We start from the raw sequence: 21,343 nt of genomic DNA, 5'->3' as shown, positions 1-21,343 counted from the left end.
AACAGGTGTAACTGTGCTCCAGTAAGACTTTATTTACAGAAATAGGTAGAGGCCCAGATTTGGCTAGAGAGCCAGAGGTTGCCAACCACTGACATAGTTTAAAAAAACTGGAAAGTGGGGGCTCAGTCAGTTAAGTGTCTGGCTCTTGAATTCAGCTCCGGTCGTGACCACACAGTTCAGGAGATCGCACCACACATTGGGCTCTGCACTGACAGTATGGAGCCTGCTTCGGATTCTCCCCCCCACCCTCTCTCTCAAAAGAAATAAGTAAACATGAGAAAGTATTCATAAAAAATGGAATCTGAATATCTTTGGACAGGCTTGTATTTACCTGTTCCTCACAGGCTCTATTCTCTATCTTATACTCCCACCAATTCCCTCTATGTCTTCTATCTGGCCCAGTAGTGCTATTCATAATATCACTGTGTGGACTCACTGTGTGCCAAGCCCTCTTCCAAGCATTTTGCAAATATGAAGTCATTTAATCGCTATAGAAACCCTGTTATCATCCCTCTGAGAAAAGAGGCCAAGTGAAGTTAAGAACTTGCTGCTGATCAAGCAGCTGATGCAAGAGGCAGAACTTGAACCCAGTGATCTGGCTCGAGCCTGTGTCCTTGACCACTATGCAATATGGCCCAGCAGGCACAGATGCTACAAAGCAGGACAGCAGATGACACCACGCCTCTCGCTTCCTCTCAGGGCCCACAGCCTACCACAGGTTTACCCCATTCTAAGGGGCCAGGTTCCACAAATGTGCTAGTGGGAAATGAGACTGGGTGGGTTGGGTGGGTGGGGGGGTGAGTAGGTCACTGTAATCAGGTGCTAACAATAGTGAGAAGTAGCGTGACAGCTGGCAGCCTGACAAATATAGCAGGAAAGCTAAAAGAAAGAGGAAAAAGGAATTATTTATTCACTGGTTGGCCAGCTAGTCAGGGCCAGGGACCTCACACAATCCCCAACACCCCCAAGGCCATGCTATCTGAAATGCATTTTCATCAACAGCACCTGGGTGCTTGTGAGAAACACCCCTGGGGGTCTCAGCCCCAGTCCTGAAGGTCTGAGTCTGAACCGGCATTTTAACAAGATGCTGGGTGATTCATATGCAAGAGTACATCCCAGAAGCCCTGCTCTATGTGGTAGTGTTATCATACCCATTTCACAGACCAGGACCCTAAAGCTCAAAGCAGTTAATTACCTCACAAGCTGCCCTGGCTGGTTGTTCAGAGGCTGTGCTTATTCCCGTGAGGTGCTCAAAGCAAGACCTTTAAGACATTTACTTTCACAGCAATGATACATCGGTAAGTAATGAGAACACAAAGGTGGGATCACAACTATGTAAAATGCTGACCCTGCATCATCAATACAAGATTCAGTTAGGCTCAGGATACTATTTATTTTTTTATTTTTTTAATGTTTATTTATTTTTGAGACAGAGAGAGACAGAGCATGAATGGGGGAGGGTCAGAGAGAGAGGGAGACACAGAATCCGAAGCAGGCTCCAGGCTCTGAGCTGTCAGCACAGAGCCCAACGTGGGGCTCGAACTCATGGACCGTGAGATCATGACCTGAGCTGAAGTCGGACGCTCAACCGACCGAGCCACCTAGGCGCCCCTCAGGATAGGATTTTTAAAGAAATATGGAAATAAATAATACAGCTAAGGAAGACAGCAATTAATATTACTTTCCACAATGTTTCAAATGTCTTATTTTTACAAAATCAACCAATTTTTCATTTCCTAATGACTTTGGTAATAGGATGTTGAGGGGCCTTGAATCTGGCCACCACACTGGGTAGACTTCTAGGCACGTGTTAGTGGATGCCAGTGATCAGATTGATCAGTGGATGCCCCGGAGGAAGACATGAAGAACTCAGACCCATAGGTTCCTGGGCTAAGACAGACATCTGCACTTGGGATTAAGCTGTTAGCAGTCTCATGTGGTGCTAAGGGTCTTGGCTGCTTAGTGATGCTTCCTAAGTGGGTGCCTTTGGCATTGTGGCAGCAAGGTCCCCTCCCACCTCTCTACTATGTACTGTAACATCAGGATAAGACCACAGGTCCGTCTGCCATTAATTTCAGGCAGAACTGGGGGGAGCTTAAGAGGTAGCCCACTCCTTCTTAGCCTCTATATTCAACAAATTATGTTTCTTCATAAGCATTTGCAATGCAGGGACGACAAATATTTAGTAGCTATCCTACATATGACTCTAAGGAACAGAAACCCCTTAGGATACTGCAAGGGAACAGAGCGTGATAAAGGGATATATGATCTACAAAAAAAAAAAAAAAAGGTTTGGGGAACTCTGGCAGCTACTTTCTCTTTCTCTGCACATTGCATGGGTGGTCTCTGTCTGTTCTTCCTTCCTGGCTCCTCCAGAGCACCCCACCTCTCTCAGGGTGGTACCTCTCTTCCCTGGGGTTCTGTTCCATCATTCTCTCAACAGCATCCTGTTTCCAAATCGGTCCCACTTCCTCATTACTGCACTCTTGGGAAGCTTCTGCCTCAGCCTGATCACAACTCTGGACATGTCCTTTTGATTCCTGTCTGTGCGGCTCATGGTCCCCTCTATTTTCCAATGCCAAGGGAAGAATCTCCTGGGTCCAGCTTGGCTTTCTGAGCCAGAATCATGGCTGCCAAACACCAGTATGCTGGGCTGCCTTGGGTCAGAGGACAACCCACTGAGCCATTGAGCCAAGGGTGGAGGGGGCATGTGGTGGCATCCCCCACTCAAGTGCCCCAGCAGCTAGGCAGATTCCCTCAAAAGAGGGGAGGACATACAACAGGATTGAAGGCACAGCAGATATATTCAGAATTTCAGCGAGTCTTAGAATCTGAGGGAGAAGGAGGACATCCCGAGATGGTCGACTTCAAACATGTACCTGCCCACATGCCCCCCCTAAAATCCTCAGCCTCCCAGGACAGAGGTCACCCCTCTTCCTAAAGAGATTAGAAACAAAGGAGATGGGGGGGGGGGGAGAGACTGGGCATGGATTAGGAAAAACAATATATAATACTTCCTGCAGACTAAAGGCAGTGATGAATGCAACCCTGGAAATGTGGATGCACTAACATCACACTTAAGGTACGTCTGTTTTCTGTGCACACTCACTAGCCACTATGAGGACGGGGATGTCTTGTTAAAAGTAACAATTCTCACACACTGTATTGTGTTCAAAAGTTTGAGATGTCCTGAATTGATGTAAAAACCTCACCACATTTTTCATCTTTTGGGCCTTTTCTCATCCAAGAATACTGGGCAATAGGGGTGCCTCGGTGACCTTCGATGGTTGAGCATCTGATTCTTGATTTCGGCTCAGGTCATAATCTCATAGTTCATGAGATCAAGTCCTGTGACAGGTTCTGCACTGACAACATAGACCTTCTTGGGATTCTCTCTCCACCGCTCCCCGCTCCCACCCACCCACCCGCCTCCCTCCCTCCTTGCCCCCCTTCAAAATACATAAACATTAAGAAGAAAGTAATGGGCAATAATCTAGAAAAGTGAAGTTAACACCCCAGATTTGAAGTATTCGAAGACTAATATAGACACACTGCCACTCACCCATTTTTAATACTTGGATGACTTATAGTAAGAGGAAGGTTGGGTCATTTGTGGAGTTTCAGAAGGATTTCCAAATCATGCCACATATCCCTTGGGCCAACACAGCTAACACTTCTGGGATTCTGACTGGCATCAACAAAATCATTCTTTCAGAGTCAAATATTCCTTTATCCCAAAAAAGGTGATCAAAAAGCTTTCAGAACCAATGTATTATTTTGTTTTTTCTAGGGAAACTGAAAAACTGCCAGAGGCACCTAAAAGGAAGCTGCACTTGGTTCCAAAACAGAAGTGATATAATTGCAAGGTCAAGTTCACACAGACATGCAAACTATTTCCTTTGAGCAGGTGTGGAGGAGAGAAAGGAGTGACACTTTTTTTTAAAGAGCCCATGTCTTCCTAAACCCAGTGCCATGATTCACTCACTTCACAACTGAGCTGAGAATGACAACACCCAAAGTGTCCTTTTTAACCTCTTTGGCTGAAAGTCAGCTGAAAACTGCTGACACAGGGCAGGTTTTGATGCAAAGGAAGCAAAGATGTCTAAGTGCATGGGAACGTCTTAAATAACCATTTAGTCTTGCATGATTTTATTTTACTCAAGAGGAGAAAATGAGAAATAATGGATGTAAGAAATAAATCTTATTTACCAGCTCAGGTTTCTTAGCCTCAGCACTGCTGATATTTTGTGCCGGGTAATTCTGTTGTGGGGCTGTCCTGTGCCCTGTCAGCAGCATCCCTGACCTCTACCTCCTAGAAGCCAATGGCACCTCCCTCAGTCATGGCAACCAAAATGGTCTCCAGACACTGCCAAGTGTCCCTTGGGGGTGAAAGTGTCCCCCGATGAGGATCACAGTACTAAACTAAGGGAGAATTCTAGTTGTTTATAGCAAAGACAGTTACCTGGAATTAAATCAGTTTCCCTGGAAATAGGCTGATTTAACTGTCCCTTTGGTATCATTAGCATCACAGAACTGAAGAGAGGACAGCAAGGCTTTTCCTTTTCTGAACACGGGGTCAGAAAATCAACAGCAGGGAGTTCTTTACCCCATACACCACTTGTGCTCACTCAGTGGTCAGATTTCCAACTTCCTCAATACAAGAGACACAACAAGAGACCACAGTCCCTGATCATTCTGGAAAGTGATAGCTTTTATGTTTAGGAAGAGTCATGTTTTGAAGTTCTGGAGACTGTTGTGTCCTGTACAAACATGTCCTCAATCAAAATTATGGCAGTGGCATACACAGGCAGACTTTGCATATAAAAAGGTTTGGAAGTCATGTCAACAGATCACACTCTCGTCCAGCTCCTCTCCTATTGTACCTCTCCCAGATGGACTCTGGAAATCATCCAGGAGGTCCCCAAGTCCAGTGATTTTGGAAAACCTGGCTCAGGCTATAGCCAAGGATGTGGCCTCGCCCGAGATCCCTCAGAGGAAAGTGCCTGTAGTCAGCCCTGGCAGGCGTTTTCCCTTCCCGGGGAGTTGGTGCTGCCCACAGCTAAGAAGGCATAAGAAGACCACTGCGCTCCCCCAGGCAGAGAGCACTGCTCTAGCTTCACACACCATGTCCCAAAAGGCACAGGCAGAGTCACCTGGTACGGGAGCTCTCCGTGCAATGCCTTGCTCCAGAAAGATATCCAGCCCTTGAAGGGCCCTCGCTTTCAGAAGCAAGTACAGGATGTGAAAGAAGCTGTAACACGTCACTTCCAACAAAGAGTGGAGGGGTTTTCTGTGCAGCCACTGTGCAAACGAGCAGATACAGCCTTTATTAGATACCCACATGCTGAACCGCCAAATCCTTGCATAGTCTTGTTCACTTCTAAGCAGATCCCATTAAGCCCTGGGCACTTGGCTTGATTACTCCCTGGATCAAAGTTAAATTAAATTACCCAACAAGCTTCTTTTCAGAGGCAGAGAGAGAGACACACACACACAGACTGACTCACCTTCCAGAAGCTATCCACTTTGCCATACACAAGGGACTGGTTCTGCCTTTTGATTTCGTTAATGTGGTGGATATCGCTGGAGTTTAGATGCTGCTCAACCACAAATCCCAGAAAGCTGTTGTCTGGGGTATGAGCTGATGTGGAAAGGAAAGGACAGGGCAGTTAGGATTTAATCAGCAAGAAGAAGCAACGATCACAAATTTGAGATAAACCACCTTGCACATAATTAGATGTTTTCATTTTACCCTGTTCTATTTCTTAACCTGGGAAGGGGGAGGCAGGGGATTACCTACTCCCACATATTCCTAGCAGAACCTTCACATAAGAATTCTCTCCAGGATGGATTAACCTGAACCAAATCCTGCCTTTTTCTCCCGCCACCCCCGCCTATAAAATACATCTGTCTGAAAAGCATTCTGCTGTGTGCTCTCCTCCTTCCTATTTCCTTAGCACAAGGCCCGCTATCTCCCGACAGAAACGTTGCCTTCCTGGCTTTACCAACAAATGGCCAGAGCAGGGTTGAATCAAGGGTTCTCATAGGGGTGAGGCCGCTGTTGGCAGCCCCATGCCATGTGATCTCATGCCAGCTGGGTAAAAAGGGAGCTGGGGGCCAAACCAATCAACGCCTCCCCTAAGAATTACTCACTAACGGGAGATGTCCTTATGGAACTACACTGAACAGATGGAGGGAATAAAGACAGAAAGAAAGGTGAAACTCACTGGGATGTAAGCCACCCCGAGAAGCCAACCACCACAAGGAGCAGTGTCTCGTCTACAAGACAGACTATCTTGGAAGAGCAAGGCATCTTCCTCTGGATCACTTTTCACATGAGTTCTCAAACTTCTCTAGTTCAACACTTGATCCAGTGGGGAAGCAACCCCACACCTCCCTCCAACACTGGTCTCTTGTGCCTATCATTTTAAGAGGAATTTCACTGGAAGGCAAAAATCAGAAAACAATTCTCTGTAGTCGAAACAGAGACCCTCCTCTGCTACACATTCTGCCCAGAGAAATATGTTTTTCAGTAAATGACCCTGCAGAGGCCCCATAACATTAAATAAAGCAACTGCTCTGCTTGATTCTGACCTGAATAGAGCGGCTATAAATACCCTAAATGGAGAGACACTTAATATTCAGACAAATCCACACAATGCGGGGTACGTATGGCTTTGATCACACTCCTTCCCCAGGGAGGTGGTAAGCACACGGAGCAGGTTGGCCCCCTTGTCTTACTCCGGTTTCCTCAGGCTGCAGGAGCTCTTTCCCAGGCAGGGGACCTGCACAGAAACCCTTTACAATGGGCAGGGGGAGGCCTGTGCAAAGACCTAGGAACCTAAAGCCCCAGGCCTCACTCTCCTCTGCCCCGCACACAGACGAATGAGGGAACGCCAGCGGAAAGCCGTGAACTGTGGACATGAACGAACTGCGTAAATACTGTGTTATCACCATCTAGTCTCCCAGGCTTCTGCCTAATGGGGGTGACAGAATGAGGAGATAATAGGGTTGTGACTGGGGAGTTGTGTTCGGTCTGGCCAATCTGTTATTTCATTTCTGTGTTCTTGAACAAGTGCCCAGAGGCGACGGCAACGGCTGCAGTCGGCTGGAAAGTAAATGAGTGAATAAATTCTACTGTCAACAAGGGGCAATGGTTGCCTTTTCTTTCTCTTTGAGGAGCTGCTGGTGAGGGGCTTTGAAGGAGGATGAGGGAGGGGAAGAGAGCGCAGCACATTCAAAAGGTCAGTAATGCAGCTTAAAACATCTCTTTGTGAAACTTCTAGCTGTCAAAATTCTGAAATAAAAACTGTCTAAACTTTGAGTCTGTGTTTTTTACCTTCAGAAAATGTATACGGTGACTAAACCTCCATGCTTTACGTAATCTTCTCTGAAATTCAGTTATCCAGTCCCTATATGGGCACTTCATTAAAAGGGTGAATTTTGAATCTATCATCTGAAACAACTTAAAAGGTGAAAAAATGTAACATACTAACGTAGAGTCAAAAATAAAATCAAAGCCCAAAAAAGAAAAGAATAACTCATACATGTATGTATTTTTGCGTCAAAAATTCCCATAGCTTCTGGCTTAAACAGTGAGGGTGAGAGAGCCAACAACCTATTTAAAAAACTTGTGAGAAACGGTGGGCTCTTTACGACTGCTTTACGACTGTCATTTGGTACTAAATCAATTTTGACATTGTATGAACAATTACAGAGACATGCTCTTCTCTGAGTTTTCACGCCAACACTTTATTTTGACTCCTCTCTCTGGTCTGGAGGTGTTAGCTGGGGATGGGCAGCCTGTAAGCGCTGGTAAGGACCGTGGAGAAGACTCAAGGCTGCACCTATCAATGGCACGGCCACATTTCACTGGCACTGGTCAGATCTCCCATGGATCTTCCCAGGGAACGCCGAACCTGCCACAGGACGCTGGGCAAGGGGGCCAGGCGGGGTCATGCAGCTGCAACCTGCCCAGCTGCTGATTCAGAAGTAGCCACAGGCCCTGATGTGGCTCCCTTCCAAGGAGCTGGCCAGCAGCTGGGTACCTGCCTGGTGACATCGTCCCTGAGGGCCATGGTCTCAACACACATATTTCTAAAATCAGTTAATAATAAGTCAAAAGTCATCAAGAGAGACTGAAGCTCTCCAAAATGACCTTTCTGTGGAGATCCAACTTCATCCCAAGCTTTGTCTTTTGCTCTGCCTGAAGATGGGAATAGAGAATTTAGCTGTGGTGGGAGGGTTTCAAAGAGAAAGTATTTACATGTCAAGGTAAATTTTATTTTATTTTATTTTATTATTTTTTTTTCAACGTTTATTTATTTTTGGGACAGAGAGAGACAGAGCATGAATGGGGGAGGGGCAGAGAGAGAGGGAGACACAGAATCGGAAACAGGCTCCAGGCTCTGAGTCATCAGCCCAGAGCCTGACGCGGGGCTCGAACTCACGGACCGCGAGATCGTGACCTGGCTGAAGTCGGACGCTTAACCGACTGCACCACCCAGGCGCCCCTCAAGGTAAATTTTAAAAATTTCATCATAGGGGCACCGGGGTGGCTCAGTTGGTTGAGCATCCGACTTCAGCTCAGGTCATGATCTGGTTCGTAGGTTCCAGCCCCGCATTGGGCTCTGTGCTGTCAGCTCAGAGCCTGGAGCCTGCTTCAGATTCTGTGTCTCCCTCTCTCTCCGCCCCTCCCCTCCTCACACTCTATCTCTCTCACACCCCCTCTCTCTCACACACACAAATAAATAAATGTTAAAAAAACTTTTCATCATAAGTGAGATACAGGAAATCCTGCACTTTTGGAAATTACTCATCCCAGGTGGTGAACAAATGTGACTTTGTTTTAAATGGCTAAGACTTGAGTACTGTCGATGTGCGGTGTCCTGTGCTAAGTGCTTTACAGTGACTGTTTCATTTCATCTTCATGACAATCTTTTAACTTGTTTGTACACATGAGAAAATGGGGGGAGATACTTCAACTACCCAAGTCTGCACGCGAGGAAATTACACATTGGGATTCAGAGCCACACCAGCTGGTCTCAGAGCTCAAGCTCCTTAAAACATTTTAACATACAGCCTCGTGGTCCAAATATTTTATTTTCTGGGCTCTGTCTACAGTGGTAAACACGCTTCTGACGAACATAATGCTACAAGGTAGACCAAAGTACACACGAAAAGACCCAAGGGGAAAAAATGTGTCTAAGATTACCCCAGTTTCTTGAGTGACTTATGCTACATATTTGTGGGACCAAGCTGATTTTTTACATGTGACAAACAGAAGGGGATTTGCTAAACATTAACAGTGGCCTTAAAATAACTTAGAACAAGTATTTTCTTTTTTAAGAAAAGCATTATTTTAAGTACTTTGGAAGCACCTATTTACAAATGATTACAAATCAGCCTGATGGGCTTCCTAAGCAGATCACAGCGATGATTTCTTCTAAGAACTATGGGGAGGTTAGCTTGATAATTCATTCAACAACAACCATTTTAGAGCACTCTGTAAAAAACCGGTTAAATGCGAGGTGTTGAGAGACGACAACACCAAGGAGTCTCTGCCCTCACAGTTTGGCAACTACTTAATAAATGAGGCATTTATTCCTACCAAACAATAATAAATAACATCCTCATTTCAAATTTAATTCAAGAATTTTATTTGGTCAGGGGCTCAGTCGGTTAAAGCACCCAACTCTTGATTTCAGCTCAAGTCATGATCTCCTGGTTTGTTAGTCTGAGCCCCACATTGGGCTTGGTGCTGAATCTGTTTGGGGAATCTGTTTGGGATTCTCTCTCTCTCCGTCCTTAGCCCACTTATGTGTGTGCGTGAGCACACTCTCTCGCAAATAAATAAGCTTAAAAAAATTGCATTCAGTCAAATCGACCCTTCTTTCAGTGCCTACATCTCTGAAGTCTGTCTTTCCACCACTAAGTCCTAAGCACTTGCACTAAAATGTGCAATTATTTGTTTTAAAAGTTGCTGTGCTGGCCTTTAACCACAGCTGGTGCTTCTGTGTTGAGGACTCCCACACCAGCTGGTCGCCAAGGGCAGAAACTACAGACCCACCCTGGGCTCCTCCCTCAGGCCTTACCAAGTCCTGATGATGTTCACTTGCTCGAAAATCTCAACCCTCTTCCTCCTCTGCACCACTCTTAGTTTTGACCTTGATTCTTGTCAGGACTTCTGTAATAGGGAAGTTTTTGTTTTGTTTTGTTTTGGCCTCATCGAAATGACTATTTAGGTTTTCCTGATTATAACAGAGACATAGCCTCTGTGTAAAACTTTCTACTGTAAACCATAGAAAAAGATGTAAGAAAAAAGATACCATCCATCACCTTACCACCTAGAAATAACTACCATTGGTGGATTTTTACCCTATACTTATAACTTTTTTTATCCTAAAATCAAAACTGGATCTTACTATACCTACTCTTACTCACTTACAAATGCACCATAGGCATCTTTGTGGGTTAATACCCACAGCTCATCACTGATTGCTAAATTAGTGTAGTATTTCAGGGCATGAACTCTTTCCATCAGCTGGGATGCCCCATGGTTCTGGTCTGCCAGATCGCTTTACAGAACCACACTTACCCCAAGTCATGCAATTCTGTTTTATTTAGGTGGTTGGAATGCTGCCAGTCCTGACCCCTTGGCTGTCTCCATGCCCCATGCCTCCAAGGATAGGCACATAATACAGAAAACTCTACATGACTATGGCTCATTTTAAAAGATAGGTGTGTGATCCAAGTCCCACGTATCACAGCTGCTCCAAGACAAGTCAGCTACTTCAATCACCAAGCAGACATGGTAGAAGTCTAGAGCTGCAGACGTTATCTGTGTGCCCATGTGAGAATGAAGCCAGCGAATCCAGAGAAAGGCAAAGCCAAGAGAGGGAGAAAATGAAGATATCCTCCAAGCCCAAATCCAGCTCAACCTAAAGCTGGTTTCAACAATTCCCAGGGACAAGAGCCAACGAACCCTTGTGACCAAGTCGACAGGACAGAAATCCAGACTAATACATCCTACAAGATGTTTAGGATGTTTCCAACTCGAAATCAACTAGTATTGTAGATGATCACACTCTCATAGCTCTTTATTTCTTTTTAGAGAGAGAGAGAGAGCACACACAAGCAAGCAGGACAGAGGGGGCAGAGCAGGAGAGAGGGAGAGAGGAATTTTAAGCAGGCTCTGCGCTCAGCATGGAGCCCAATGCGGGGCTAGATCCCACAACCCTGGGACCATGACCTGAGCCGAAATCAAGAGTTGGACACTCAACTGACGGAGCCACCCAGGCATCCCTCGCTCTTCTAACTTCTGCAGTGGATTTCTGAGTAGTCTCTGTACCATCAGCCTTGCCCTTCCTCCTTCCCTGCTCCCTGTTCCAATACATCATCCGTGATAACACAGTATTCTTTGCAACAATCTTGTAACTGTGGCAGTTTCTGGCTAAAAATCTTCACCGCCTTCTGGATGAAGCACGGGCCAGTCTACCTGTCATCCCAGCTTCATTTCAGGTCACCCTCTGATACTTCTGCTCTCTGATGACCTACTCGGGGTTTGCAATGCATGTTCTCCATCTTGTCTTGTGCTGGCACATGTCTGGTGTATCTTTCACCTCCTCCTCCCTTGAAGGCTCAGCTCCCTCCACCTCCTAGTTGAGGGATTCCCTAACTTCCTGACACTGAGGTAAGTAGCCCTCCTCTTAGTCCAGGAAGACTTACAGCCCCGTTCACACGTTAATATCTCCCATGACAGATTGCATGCTCTTTGAGGCTGAACCATGTCTTATGCCGACTCCCAGAGCATAGTAGGAATTGAGCAAATATCTTTAGCACACACGACTAAGTCAACGGGGAATGCTTAATTAACTGGTGTGAGAGACTCTTGTAGGTTGATCTACATTAACAAGCATCAGAGGTCATGCCTAAACTATTCCCAGCACCAGGCTCTTTGCACAAAAGTTCCACAACTAAAGCCTGTTCTTTGTGGAATTAACCATTTGCCAAGGCAGCTTATCACTCTATTCCAGAACCTAGTTCATGTCTACTGACAGGTGTTCAATAAATATTTTTTTAATTGATAAACTAACCTATCTTTGAATCTAGGTCACAAAGCTGAAGGTGGGAAGAAGGGAAACAAATGAGTGATGCCGAGTTGCAAAATTTTAACATCACAGGTTTCTAAGTACTATCAACTCATTCATCAGCAGCACATTTGTTGAGTACTCACTATGAGCCAGAAAACAACTTGGGCAGAATTGAGCACAGACCAGTGAATAAAACCAGCATAAATGAAGCTCCCTTTACTGAGCTTACATTCATTTGGGGACACAAAGAGTAAAATAATGCAATGTTACAGATAAAAAAAGAAAAACAATTGGTTTGGTGACCAGTATTGAAGTCTAGTTAATGATATGCTGAACACCTGTGGATTTTCTTTTACACATCTAAAAAAAAAATGCGGACTGATGAATAGAGAGAAGGGAGACATATGGATTGATAGGTAACAGAACAAGTAAAGAAAACTGTTAATTGTGGAGTCTAGGCTATGGGTTTCTTTTGTACACTTCTTTCACCCTTTTTGTATATTTGAAGACTTTGTTAACAAAGAGGGTAAGAAGAATACTGACTGCCATTCAGGATGTTGGTGCGGATTCTGATGATGTAACTGGCATCATAGAAATAACTTTACTGAAAAATGCAGTCACATCACCCCAGAAGTTACCTGCTTTTAAAAAAACTACACAGCTAGTGATGTTATACTTCAAATTTTACCAAAACTGAATTTTTTCAAATGGTGGTGATGATGAGCTCAGAGAGAGAGAGAGAGAGAGAGAGAGAGAGAGAGAGAGAGAGAGAAGGGGAGGGAGAGGGAGAGAGAGGGAGGGAGAGGGAGAGAGAGGAGAGGTCAGGATGCAAGCTAGGGAAACTATTATGTACAGCTGGGCTGAAATGATGGGCACCTGAACTGTTGACAAAGTCCTAGGAGAGCAAATTTCTCAAGTGTCAAAAAGCAATTTAGGAGGGAATGGACTCCTCAGAAGAACATTGCTCCTGAAGGCTGAGACTCAGACAAAGGAACTGTAAGCCTGATGCTATCACTCACCGGTCTGCACAGAAATAAAAGGCAAGAGTCCTCCTGATCGAAGTCAAAGGCCAAAAGGCAGTTTGAATCACAAACAACTCCTTGGCTTGTCAGGCCCTAAAAATAAAATTGTATATGGAAGCAACTGATCTCAGCTGAAGCCAACAGGTTTATCATTTGCAAGAAGGGAAAGTGGCTCATTTCTTTAAGTCCTGTTTTGTCAGGCAGAATTTTTTGGTCTACAAGCCACTATTTCAACCAGATCATGCAAATAAACGTGACCGTGAGCCCCAAATTCTGGGAGAAATTCAGAGTTACATGTCAACGACAAGAAGAGTATGAAATGAACTCTGGAAATCCCAACCACATGAACAAATTCCATGGGAAGAAAAGAGAGCAACTCGAAGCCACTGGCCCTAAGAAACTTTTGTAAGGTTTTTTTTTTTTTTTTTTTTAACCTATTTTGGAGGGGGAGGTATCACTGGCATGCAATGTTACATTAGTTTCAGGTGTACAATGCAGTTTCAACAGAGAAGCTTCTGTAATTTTAAGTTTGTATACCACATCTCACTCTTCCTTACCTTGTTGCATGGACTAAAACAGAACAGGCAATATTGTTCAATTTAATTTAACTCAATTACTATTTTATAAATGCCCACCAGAAGCCAGGAATTCTTCAAGGTGTTGGGAGTTTCAGCAATGAACCAAACAGACAAAAGCTCTATTATATGTCTCAGATTCCAGGGCAGAGGAAAAAAAAAAAAAAAAAAGTGAAGCGTAAATGTTGCCTGGTAATACATGGAAAATAAAGCAGGGAAGGGGCACAGGAAATGGGGCGAAAAAGAAGTTGTATTTAAAAGAGGGGGACTCAGGGTTAGTCTTACTGCAGTGACATTTGAGTTAAAAACCTCAAGAAAGAGACATAGAAGTCTAAGGGAAGAATGTTCAGAAGATGGAATAGCTAATCCAAGGGTCCAGGGGTAGAAGCGTGCCTGGCCCACCTAAGGCACAGGGCAGGGGGCTACAGAGCAGTGAGGGAGAAGACATGGAGTAAGAGACAAGGCCAGACAGGTACTGGTGCCTTGAGGCCCCTGGGATGACTGGTCTTTCCCTACAGTAAGATGCCATGTCTTTGTAAGCATCTTGGTGTCATGATCTAACTTATGTTTTCATTAGTGCCATTCTGTAGTTGGGGAAAATGGAGTCTTTTTATTCTTCATTCAACAATTATTTATCACCAGTGATGTTTACCACTTTAGGTATGGAGGACTGAGCAGTGAGTACGCTTATGGGGCTCACAAGGTAGGAATTGGGGCTGGAACACAGGTGCAAGAATCGTAGAGCAGCAGTGCCTGGCTCAGGGAGAGAAGGTTTTCTGGAGGACAGGACGCTTCCCTGAAGGATAAGCAAGGGTATATGTGTTGGGGGTAAGGGCTAGGGGCTTCCAGACCCAGGAACACACATGCAATGTGCATGTCAGAGAAAATGTGACACCCTGGAAGATGCATAAAAGCCAAGAGGAGGTGAACAGCATGAGACAGGCCAGATGGTGTAAATAAAGGAGAGGGGTGGAGGTGAAATGGGAAGGCTCTCAACTAATGCCTCCAGAATCCCAGCCTGCTCTTCACTTAACTCCATGACAGCTCCCTGTCTTTTCTGCCCCAAACTTCTACATGTATGGAGAAATGCTGAATACTCCCCAGCCCTGACTGCAAGTGCACAATGTGAGCACCCAGAAGCCAAATTGGTGTCTTCAGATTGTGAATGACAGCCGAAATGTTGCAGGCTCTCAAAACATTAATTCACTAATTAATTAAAAATAAACCAATACAAACGGATTTTGTGTAGGGAACAGAAAATGTTCTCTGATGGTGACATGAACGGTGAGGTTGTGCAGCGGACAGGTGGATGTTACTGAAATTTTCCAATGATGGGATGTCTGGGACTAACTTGCCTGAGACCAGGGGTGAGGAATCTGGTCATCACTGCTATTTCTACTTTCAGCTATCGTCTCCAGGGAGGGGGAGGAAGAAACACAACTCAGATAAAGACGTTTCACCACTGATGATGTTTTTACATAAGCCACATGAAGCTGTGGAAGAGGGTGTCATGCAGGTAATGACAGCTATCCAAGTACGGGTAACTCCAGGTATAAGTCATCAACTTCAGGGCTTTATTTTCTCTTGGAAATGGGACGGGAAAATGGCTTGCATTCATTTATTGAGGTACAATACACCTTGTCGGGAACTGAGAAAATAAAAGACAGCCTTTAGGAGTTCAGAAAAAGCAGTATGTACCTTAGAGCACAGACTGCCAACTGAAATAATGCCTAAATATAGGGTCAAGCCAAGTCCCTGTCAAGCCCAGAGAAAGCAGTTAATTTTCAACAAGAAACAACAGAAGTTTCCCCAAATAGGTACAAATTAGGAGCTAGTCACTTGATGGACTATAAAACAGCCTTGGAAATTGTGATTTTAAAAGCAGAACCTTGAAAAATATTATGATCTCTTAAGTGAAGGGGGAAAAAAGGAGATACAGAATTTCATTATGTATTTACAACTACGTAAAAATATACCCACGAAAAATAAAATAATGCTTATATTAGGGTATGGGGGGCCTTTTTCCATCAGGGGAGGCTTTTTCTGTTTTTGAAACTGGGTTACCTTTGTCTTCAATTTAACTGGGATGATAGGGGAAGTCTTTTAAATAGACTCTTCAAGGAAAAAAAAAATACAGTTTTGCTCTCAGAGTGATTTGAAGGAAGCAAGAGTGGGGAGGCATCTGGGGGGGCATCTTCAGAGACCAGCGGGCTGTCAGGGGGACTGGGGCCAGCATCCAGGGAGGGGTACGGAGGTGGAGAGAGAAGGGCAAAGGGAGGGCACTGTGGTCTCTGATCAGGGATAGCCCAAACCAAGTTGAGCTCTCAAGATCTCACTGTGGGGCAAGAGATGGCCTTAGTGCCCAGCCCACAGGCCACCTTAGTGCCCAGCGAGGACAAGAGGTGAGTGCAAGCACGAGGGGCCCGCCGTGAGGGAGGAACCACCAGACTTTGCAGCTTCTTGGAAAAAATCATCACTCAGTACATGTAGCCGAAAGGACTCAGTGTTGTCTGACCACTCAGTTGGTCCGTGTAGAAGCCACTCAGGGAGGCTTCCAGAATGGTCTTTGATGACACGCACAAAAATGCCCTAATGCAAACTGAATACACAAAGAGAACAGTTTCCATGAAATTCTGAGATCTGGGGCAAACAGTAAAGAAAAATCAGGTTTTTCAACTTGTAAAAAAAAACTCCACCAATTTAGGGAGGAGATGAGTTAGAGCAGAAATAGAAGCTGCTTTAAAGCAAGAAGTGTGCTCTGAATGTTTAAAAGCAAAAGTGCTCTGGTCAGGACAACCTCAGGTCACTGATCCTCCAGATGTGTCAGCAATGGTGCCTTTTCTTTTTTTATCCTCCTCTGGGTCCTTTCTGACCAGCTTCCCCAGCCTCCCTCTGCACTCCACACGTGCCCGAACACTGCTAAATCTGGTCACACAACAGCCGGACTGGAAAGACAACAGACTTCTACAAGTGCAACACTATTTCTGCGAAGCCACACTTTCCATTTTGCAACTTACCGGCAGAGCACCATCTAGTGCACCTGTAATACATGTGCAGATTTATACCTCAACTACACAGTGCCTACTATCAACCCACACAGTAAACGCTAGTAAATTTGTCGCATTAAAAAAAATTAACAATACACAAATATAACTTGACACTTCCTCACGTTCAAAGCAACAGTTTTCCCCTTCAGACCACTAGAATAGCCACATTTATCCGGAAGGTGAGGGAATGGATTCTGTGGGGATGACTATGGTAGACCGGATCCACCCTTTTGACACATGGAAAGAATGGGACCCCCTCTTGAGGAGACACTCGAGTTCTCTGTGGGCAGGCTTTGGGAGTCACTGTTTTGTGTCACTTCTCCAGCCCAGACACATCACAACATGATAAAGGTCTCAAACTGCTTAATTTCCTTCTTCATGTCCCTATTTCCTCCATTTAAGAGAGTGTCATCCATGAGAAAGCTTGCCATCAACCTGTGATGTGATGGCTGAAGCAACCACAGACGACCCCTGCCTTGCTCAACTGTCTCTTCAGGACTACCAAAATGATTATATTTTTAAGTTTATTAAAAAAATGTTTTAATGTTTATTTTTGAGAGAGAGAGAGAGACAGACAGAGCATGAGTGGGGGAGGGGCAGAGAGAAAGAGAGACAGAATTTGAAGCAGGCTCCAGGCTCTGAGCTGTGAGCACCGAGTCCAACATGGGGCTCAAACTTGTGAACCATGAGATCATGACCTGAGCTAAAGTCGGACACTTAACCGACTAAGCCACCCAAACACCCCGCTGATTTTTTTTAAAGTTTATTTATTTTGAGGGAAATAGAGAGAGTGCAGGCAGGGGAAGGGCAGAAGGAGAGGCAGAGAGAGAATCCAAGCAGGCTCTGTGCTCTCACTGCAGAGCTGGATACAGGGCTCAACCTGAGCTGAAATCAAGAGTCACACACTTAACTGACTTGACTGAGCCACCCAGGTGCCCCCAAAATGCTGATTTTCTAATTCTTTATTCCTTCGGCATTTATTAGCTGTGATTTCTTCATGATTAACAATTTTCTTTCATCAGCTCTTTGATTATCTTCAAGTACAATTTGTCCTAGAAAGGCAGCATCAAAGGGAGACAGATTGATTTTGTGGGTTTTCTTGTTTGGAGGATCATCCTGGACTCATGGAGTATCTGTCACCGGTTTGACTGCAGTCCTCTGTAGCTGTTCTTTGTGATTCTCAAACTACCCCATCTTTGACTCGGGCATCCTTCTGACTCCACCCCCGTTTCCTTGCTTTCTGGCATGTCGACACGTCCCATTATGAAAGTTTCCCGCGCTAGACCTGGGGTCAGCTATTTATCTGAGTACGAGGTTCCCTGGAGTGGGAAAGGTATGTAAGGGTTCCCAGTCTGAGCACAAAGGATATTCCTTACTACTGGGTTGTCTTTACTCTTGATCCTTTTCAAAGTACAGAGCTAGGAAACGTTTCCTTCTTAAAGAATGAGTTTATATTGATACTTCCTACTTAAGCTGAAGATTATACAGTCTTTACTTAAATTCTTTAAATATTCCCCCTGATCTCATATCCTGAAAATTGTGGCTCTTAGAGTATACCTGTAAAGGTTTCAAATATCAATTTAAGTATTTCCCATTATGAATGTATGGACCAAAGACTGAGCTTTAAAAGTCACTCCCGAAGTAATTGTTTTCTCTGTGTGGGACACTCACACTCATCTGATAGATAGAACACTGAGCCTGTTTCATGTTTTCAATCTGTTTTCAGTTTTTAGTGATGATTTTTTTTTTAATTACATAAAACATTTACATGGTTGCAAAGTCAAAGTAAGGTACATTAAAAAAACATCTACTTTCTATCCCTGATCCTGCACACCTTTCCTCCAAGGGAGGTCACTTCCATCGGCTTGTTATTTATGCTTGCATAATTTCTTTCAAAAGTACAGGCAAACCCATACACACTAATGTACGCACACACTGCCTTCTTAGACAGAAGGGAACAGGTTGAGAAGCTGCCTTGCATTTTGGTTTTATCACATAAAGTATCCCAGTCATCTCCCCAGACAGTGGGGACTGCCCTCACTGCCTTTTTCTTTTTTTTTTTTAAGTTTATTTATTTATTTATTTTGAGAGAGAGGGTGAGAGTGTAAGCAGGGGTGGGGCAGAGAGAGAGAGAGAGGGAGAGAGGGGATCCCAAGCAGGCTCTTCACTGTCAGTGCAGAGTTGGATGCAGGGCTCAAAATCATGAACCGTGAGATCATGACCTGAGTCAAACTCAAGAATCAGATGCTTGACCGACTGAGCCACCTTGGCGCCCCATCTGCCCTCCCTGCTCTTCACAGTTTCACATTGCTTCCCTCTATCAGTGGACCACGTCATTCACTCAGTCCCCTATTAAAAACATCTGGGTTATTTCCAGTCTTTGCCTATTACAAATAGTGCCACAATAAATGACCTGTGCACACACCTTTTTTAATTTTTGCTCACTTATCTCTGGGATAGACTCTTAGATATGACCTGCTCAGTCAAAGGAAAGATGTATTGGTAGTTTTGCTAAATTGTGACAACTACAGTCCCCCAGTTAGTACCATGCTCACTAGCAGGGCGGGAAAAGACGGACCCTCACCACTGGAATAGCTATGCTGCCAATTTTTGGATTCTGGACAACCTGATCCTTGGGACATGGTGTCTTGGTGAAGTTAAAATATGCATTTCTCTTTATGATGAGTGAGGGTAATGTGTTTTCAAATGTTTGGAGCAATAAGCTTCTTTTTCCTCTAAACAAGTAATGGCCTTTGTCCATTTTCCTATTGCATCACACCACTTACTCTTCAGTTTTTAGAAGCTTTTTATATATTAAAGAATACAACCCTCCAAGATAGAATATGCTTATGTTTTTGCCCCATAGGTTCTTCTTACTTTTTTTTTCAAAGGTCATCAAATGTATCCGTTTTCCCCGATTCCTGCTGAATTCTGAGTCACTTAGGAAATTCATCCCCTTCCCAGGTAAATGGGAATTAATCTATGTTTTCATTTTAATTTTAAGCAGTGAATTTCTTTCAACTCAGTCAACCAACATTGCTGAAATCCTCCATTCACAGAGAATAAAACAGGTAGTTAGGACTCTGAATTTCAACATTGTAAAAGAGAACTTTATACTTTCTGGAACACTTCCTATTTCTATTTCCTGGATACGGGCAACACCATCTTGTGGATGGCATACACATAGCATATCATTCAGACAAGTCTGGCCATTTTAGACACAACTAACATTTGATTTGATGAAAATCACTGGATCGCATCTTATGTTATTTTGTACCACCTCATCCCAGCCCCTCAAAGTTACACAACAAAGTCAAACCAAAGGCTAACTCCAATCATGCCTTACTGTACTGGCCAGCCATCTGACACCCAACATGCCATATATTAGTTTATCCCCTAAACTGTGCTCCAGGACAGGCTGCAATAGCAGGATGATCTAACTCCAGGAACAATAATCATGTTCACCATGCATGTAACATGCTCTCACAAATCCTTCTGGGCTAAAGAAAATGCTTGGCCATGAGCTGATTTTTAAATCACCATCTCCCAATTGCCATAACCCTTCTTAACTCTTCGGTCTCATACCTCACATTGCAAGCATGAGTCCAATGTGTTCTTCGTGATGTTTAGTGAAACTGAGAAAAAGGTCATCTTCAGGTGACTGCAGACAAAGGGGAGGGGCAACCACATAGGGAAAAACTAGGCCACAGGTCCCTTGGGTCTTAGCAAAGCAAAGAGATTCACAGCTCAGATGCTAACTCCAGGATGAAAATCTCTGGATTAAAATCATTCTGATAATTTTGGAAAATGTGAATTCTCCACTATGAGCATCCAAATGAACTGATGTTTCACTCATGTGACCTTTCATTTCCAGAATAGGACTTCATCTCATCACCAAGGTATGCGGACTTCAACCATAAATTTATTTTTGGCATGATCACTATCAAATTTGGGATTTTCCTCCACAGTCCTCAGCTAATTATAAATGTAATGAGGCTAGAGGTGATAAATTGATAGCAGCAGTAAGAAATGGTAAAAGTGGGAAAGGAACAACACAGAAACAGAAAAACGCAGATACCTACTGCTGGGGTCAGTTAGGACATCATTTTTTAGGTGTCCATTTAACACCTCCTAAAATTATCACCGCTCTTGGCAACAATGACACCTTGTGAGCAAGAGAAAGTGAGATTTCATTGTGGGGCCTGTACTTAAGAAGGTGATTAAGTATGAAACTGAGCTTAAAATAGTTTACTTAAAAAAAAAAAAAAAGCTGACTTTTTTTCTTTACAAGGTTTGATGCTTAAATAATTAAGACTTATTTTTTTGGAAAGTGTATCTACACGAAAGACCTCATTCCTCATCAGTAATTAAGGGGACCCTATGCAGCACCAAGTGGAATGAACTGTGTTTAGTGGCTGCCAGTCCAGAGTCCACACGAAGTACTTTCCCAAATGGTTGCCAGTGATACTTCGTGTTGAACATTTTTTTCCTCTAGAAAATTTCTAAGCCTTTTCGCAAAATGCTCACATGGCCTTTCAATTCCAATTAAACAAACAAACAAAACAACAACAACAAAAAACAGTTACTCCCAAGGGAAAGACTCCACA

General features: G+C 44.1%; 1 protein-coding gene across 4 annotated transcripts in view; it reads right to left on the bottom strand.

Annotated features, from left to right (window-relative positions):
• The window catches only part of MGAT5 (alpha-1,6-mannosylglycoprotein 6-beta-N-acetylglucosaminyltransferase), a 338,680-nt gene that overhangs the window by 85,244 nt on the left and 232,093 nt on the right, over nt 1-21,343 (bottom strand). For all 4 annotated transcript variants that reach the window (XM_040474902.1, XM_040474901.1, XM_040474903.1 and 1 more), the window contains one exon: nt 5,508-5,641. In XM_040474902.1, coding sequence (XP_040330836.1) covers nt 5,508-5,641 — 134 coding nt within the window. The remainder of the gene's footprint in view (nt 1-5,507; nt 5,642-21,343) is intronic.

The sequence above is a fragment of the Herpailurus yagouaroundi genome, unplaced genomic scaffold (assembly GCF_014898765.1).
Source record: "Herpailurus yagouaroundi ecotype Mexico unplaced genomic scaffold, PumYag 140, whole genome shotgun sequence".
Taxonomy (NCBI): domain Eukaryota; kingdom Metazoa; phylum Chordata; class Mammalia; order Carnivora; family Felidae; genus Herpailurus; species Herpailurus yagouaroundi.
This window is presented reverse-complemented; position numbering and strand designations above follow the sequence as displayed.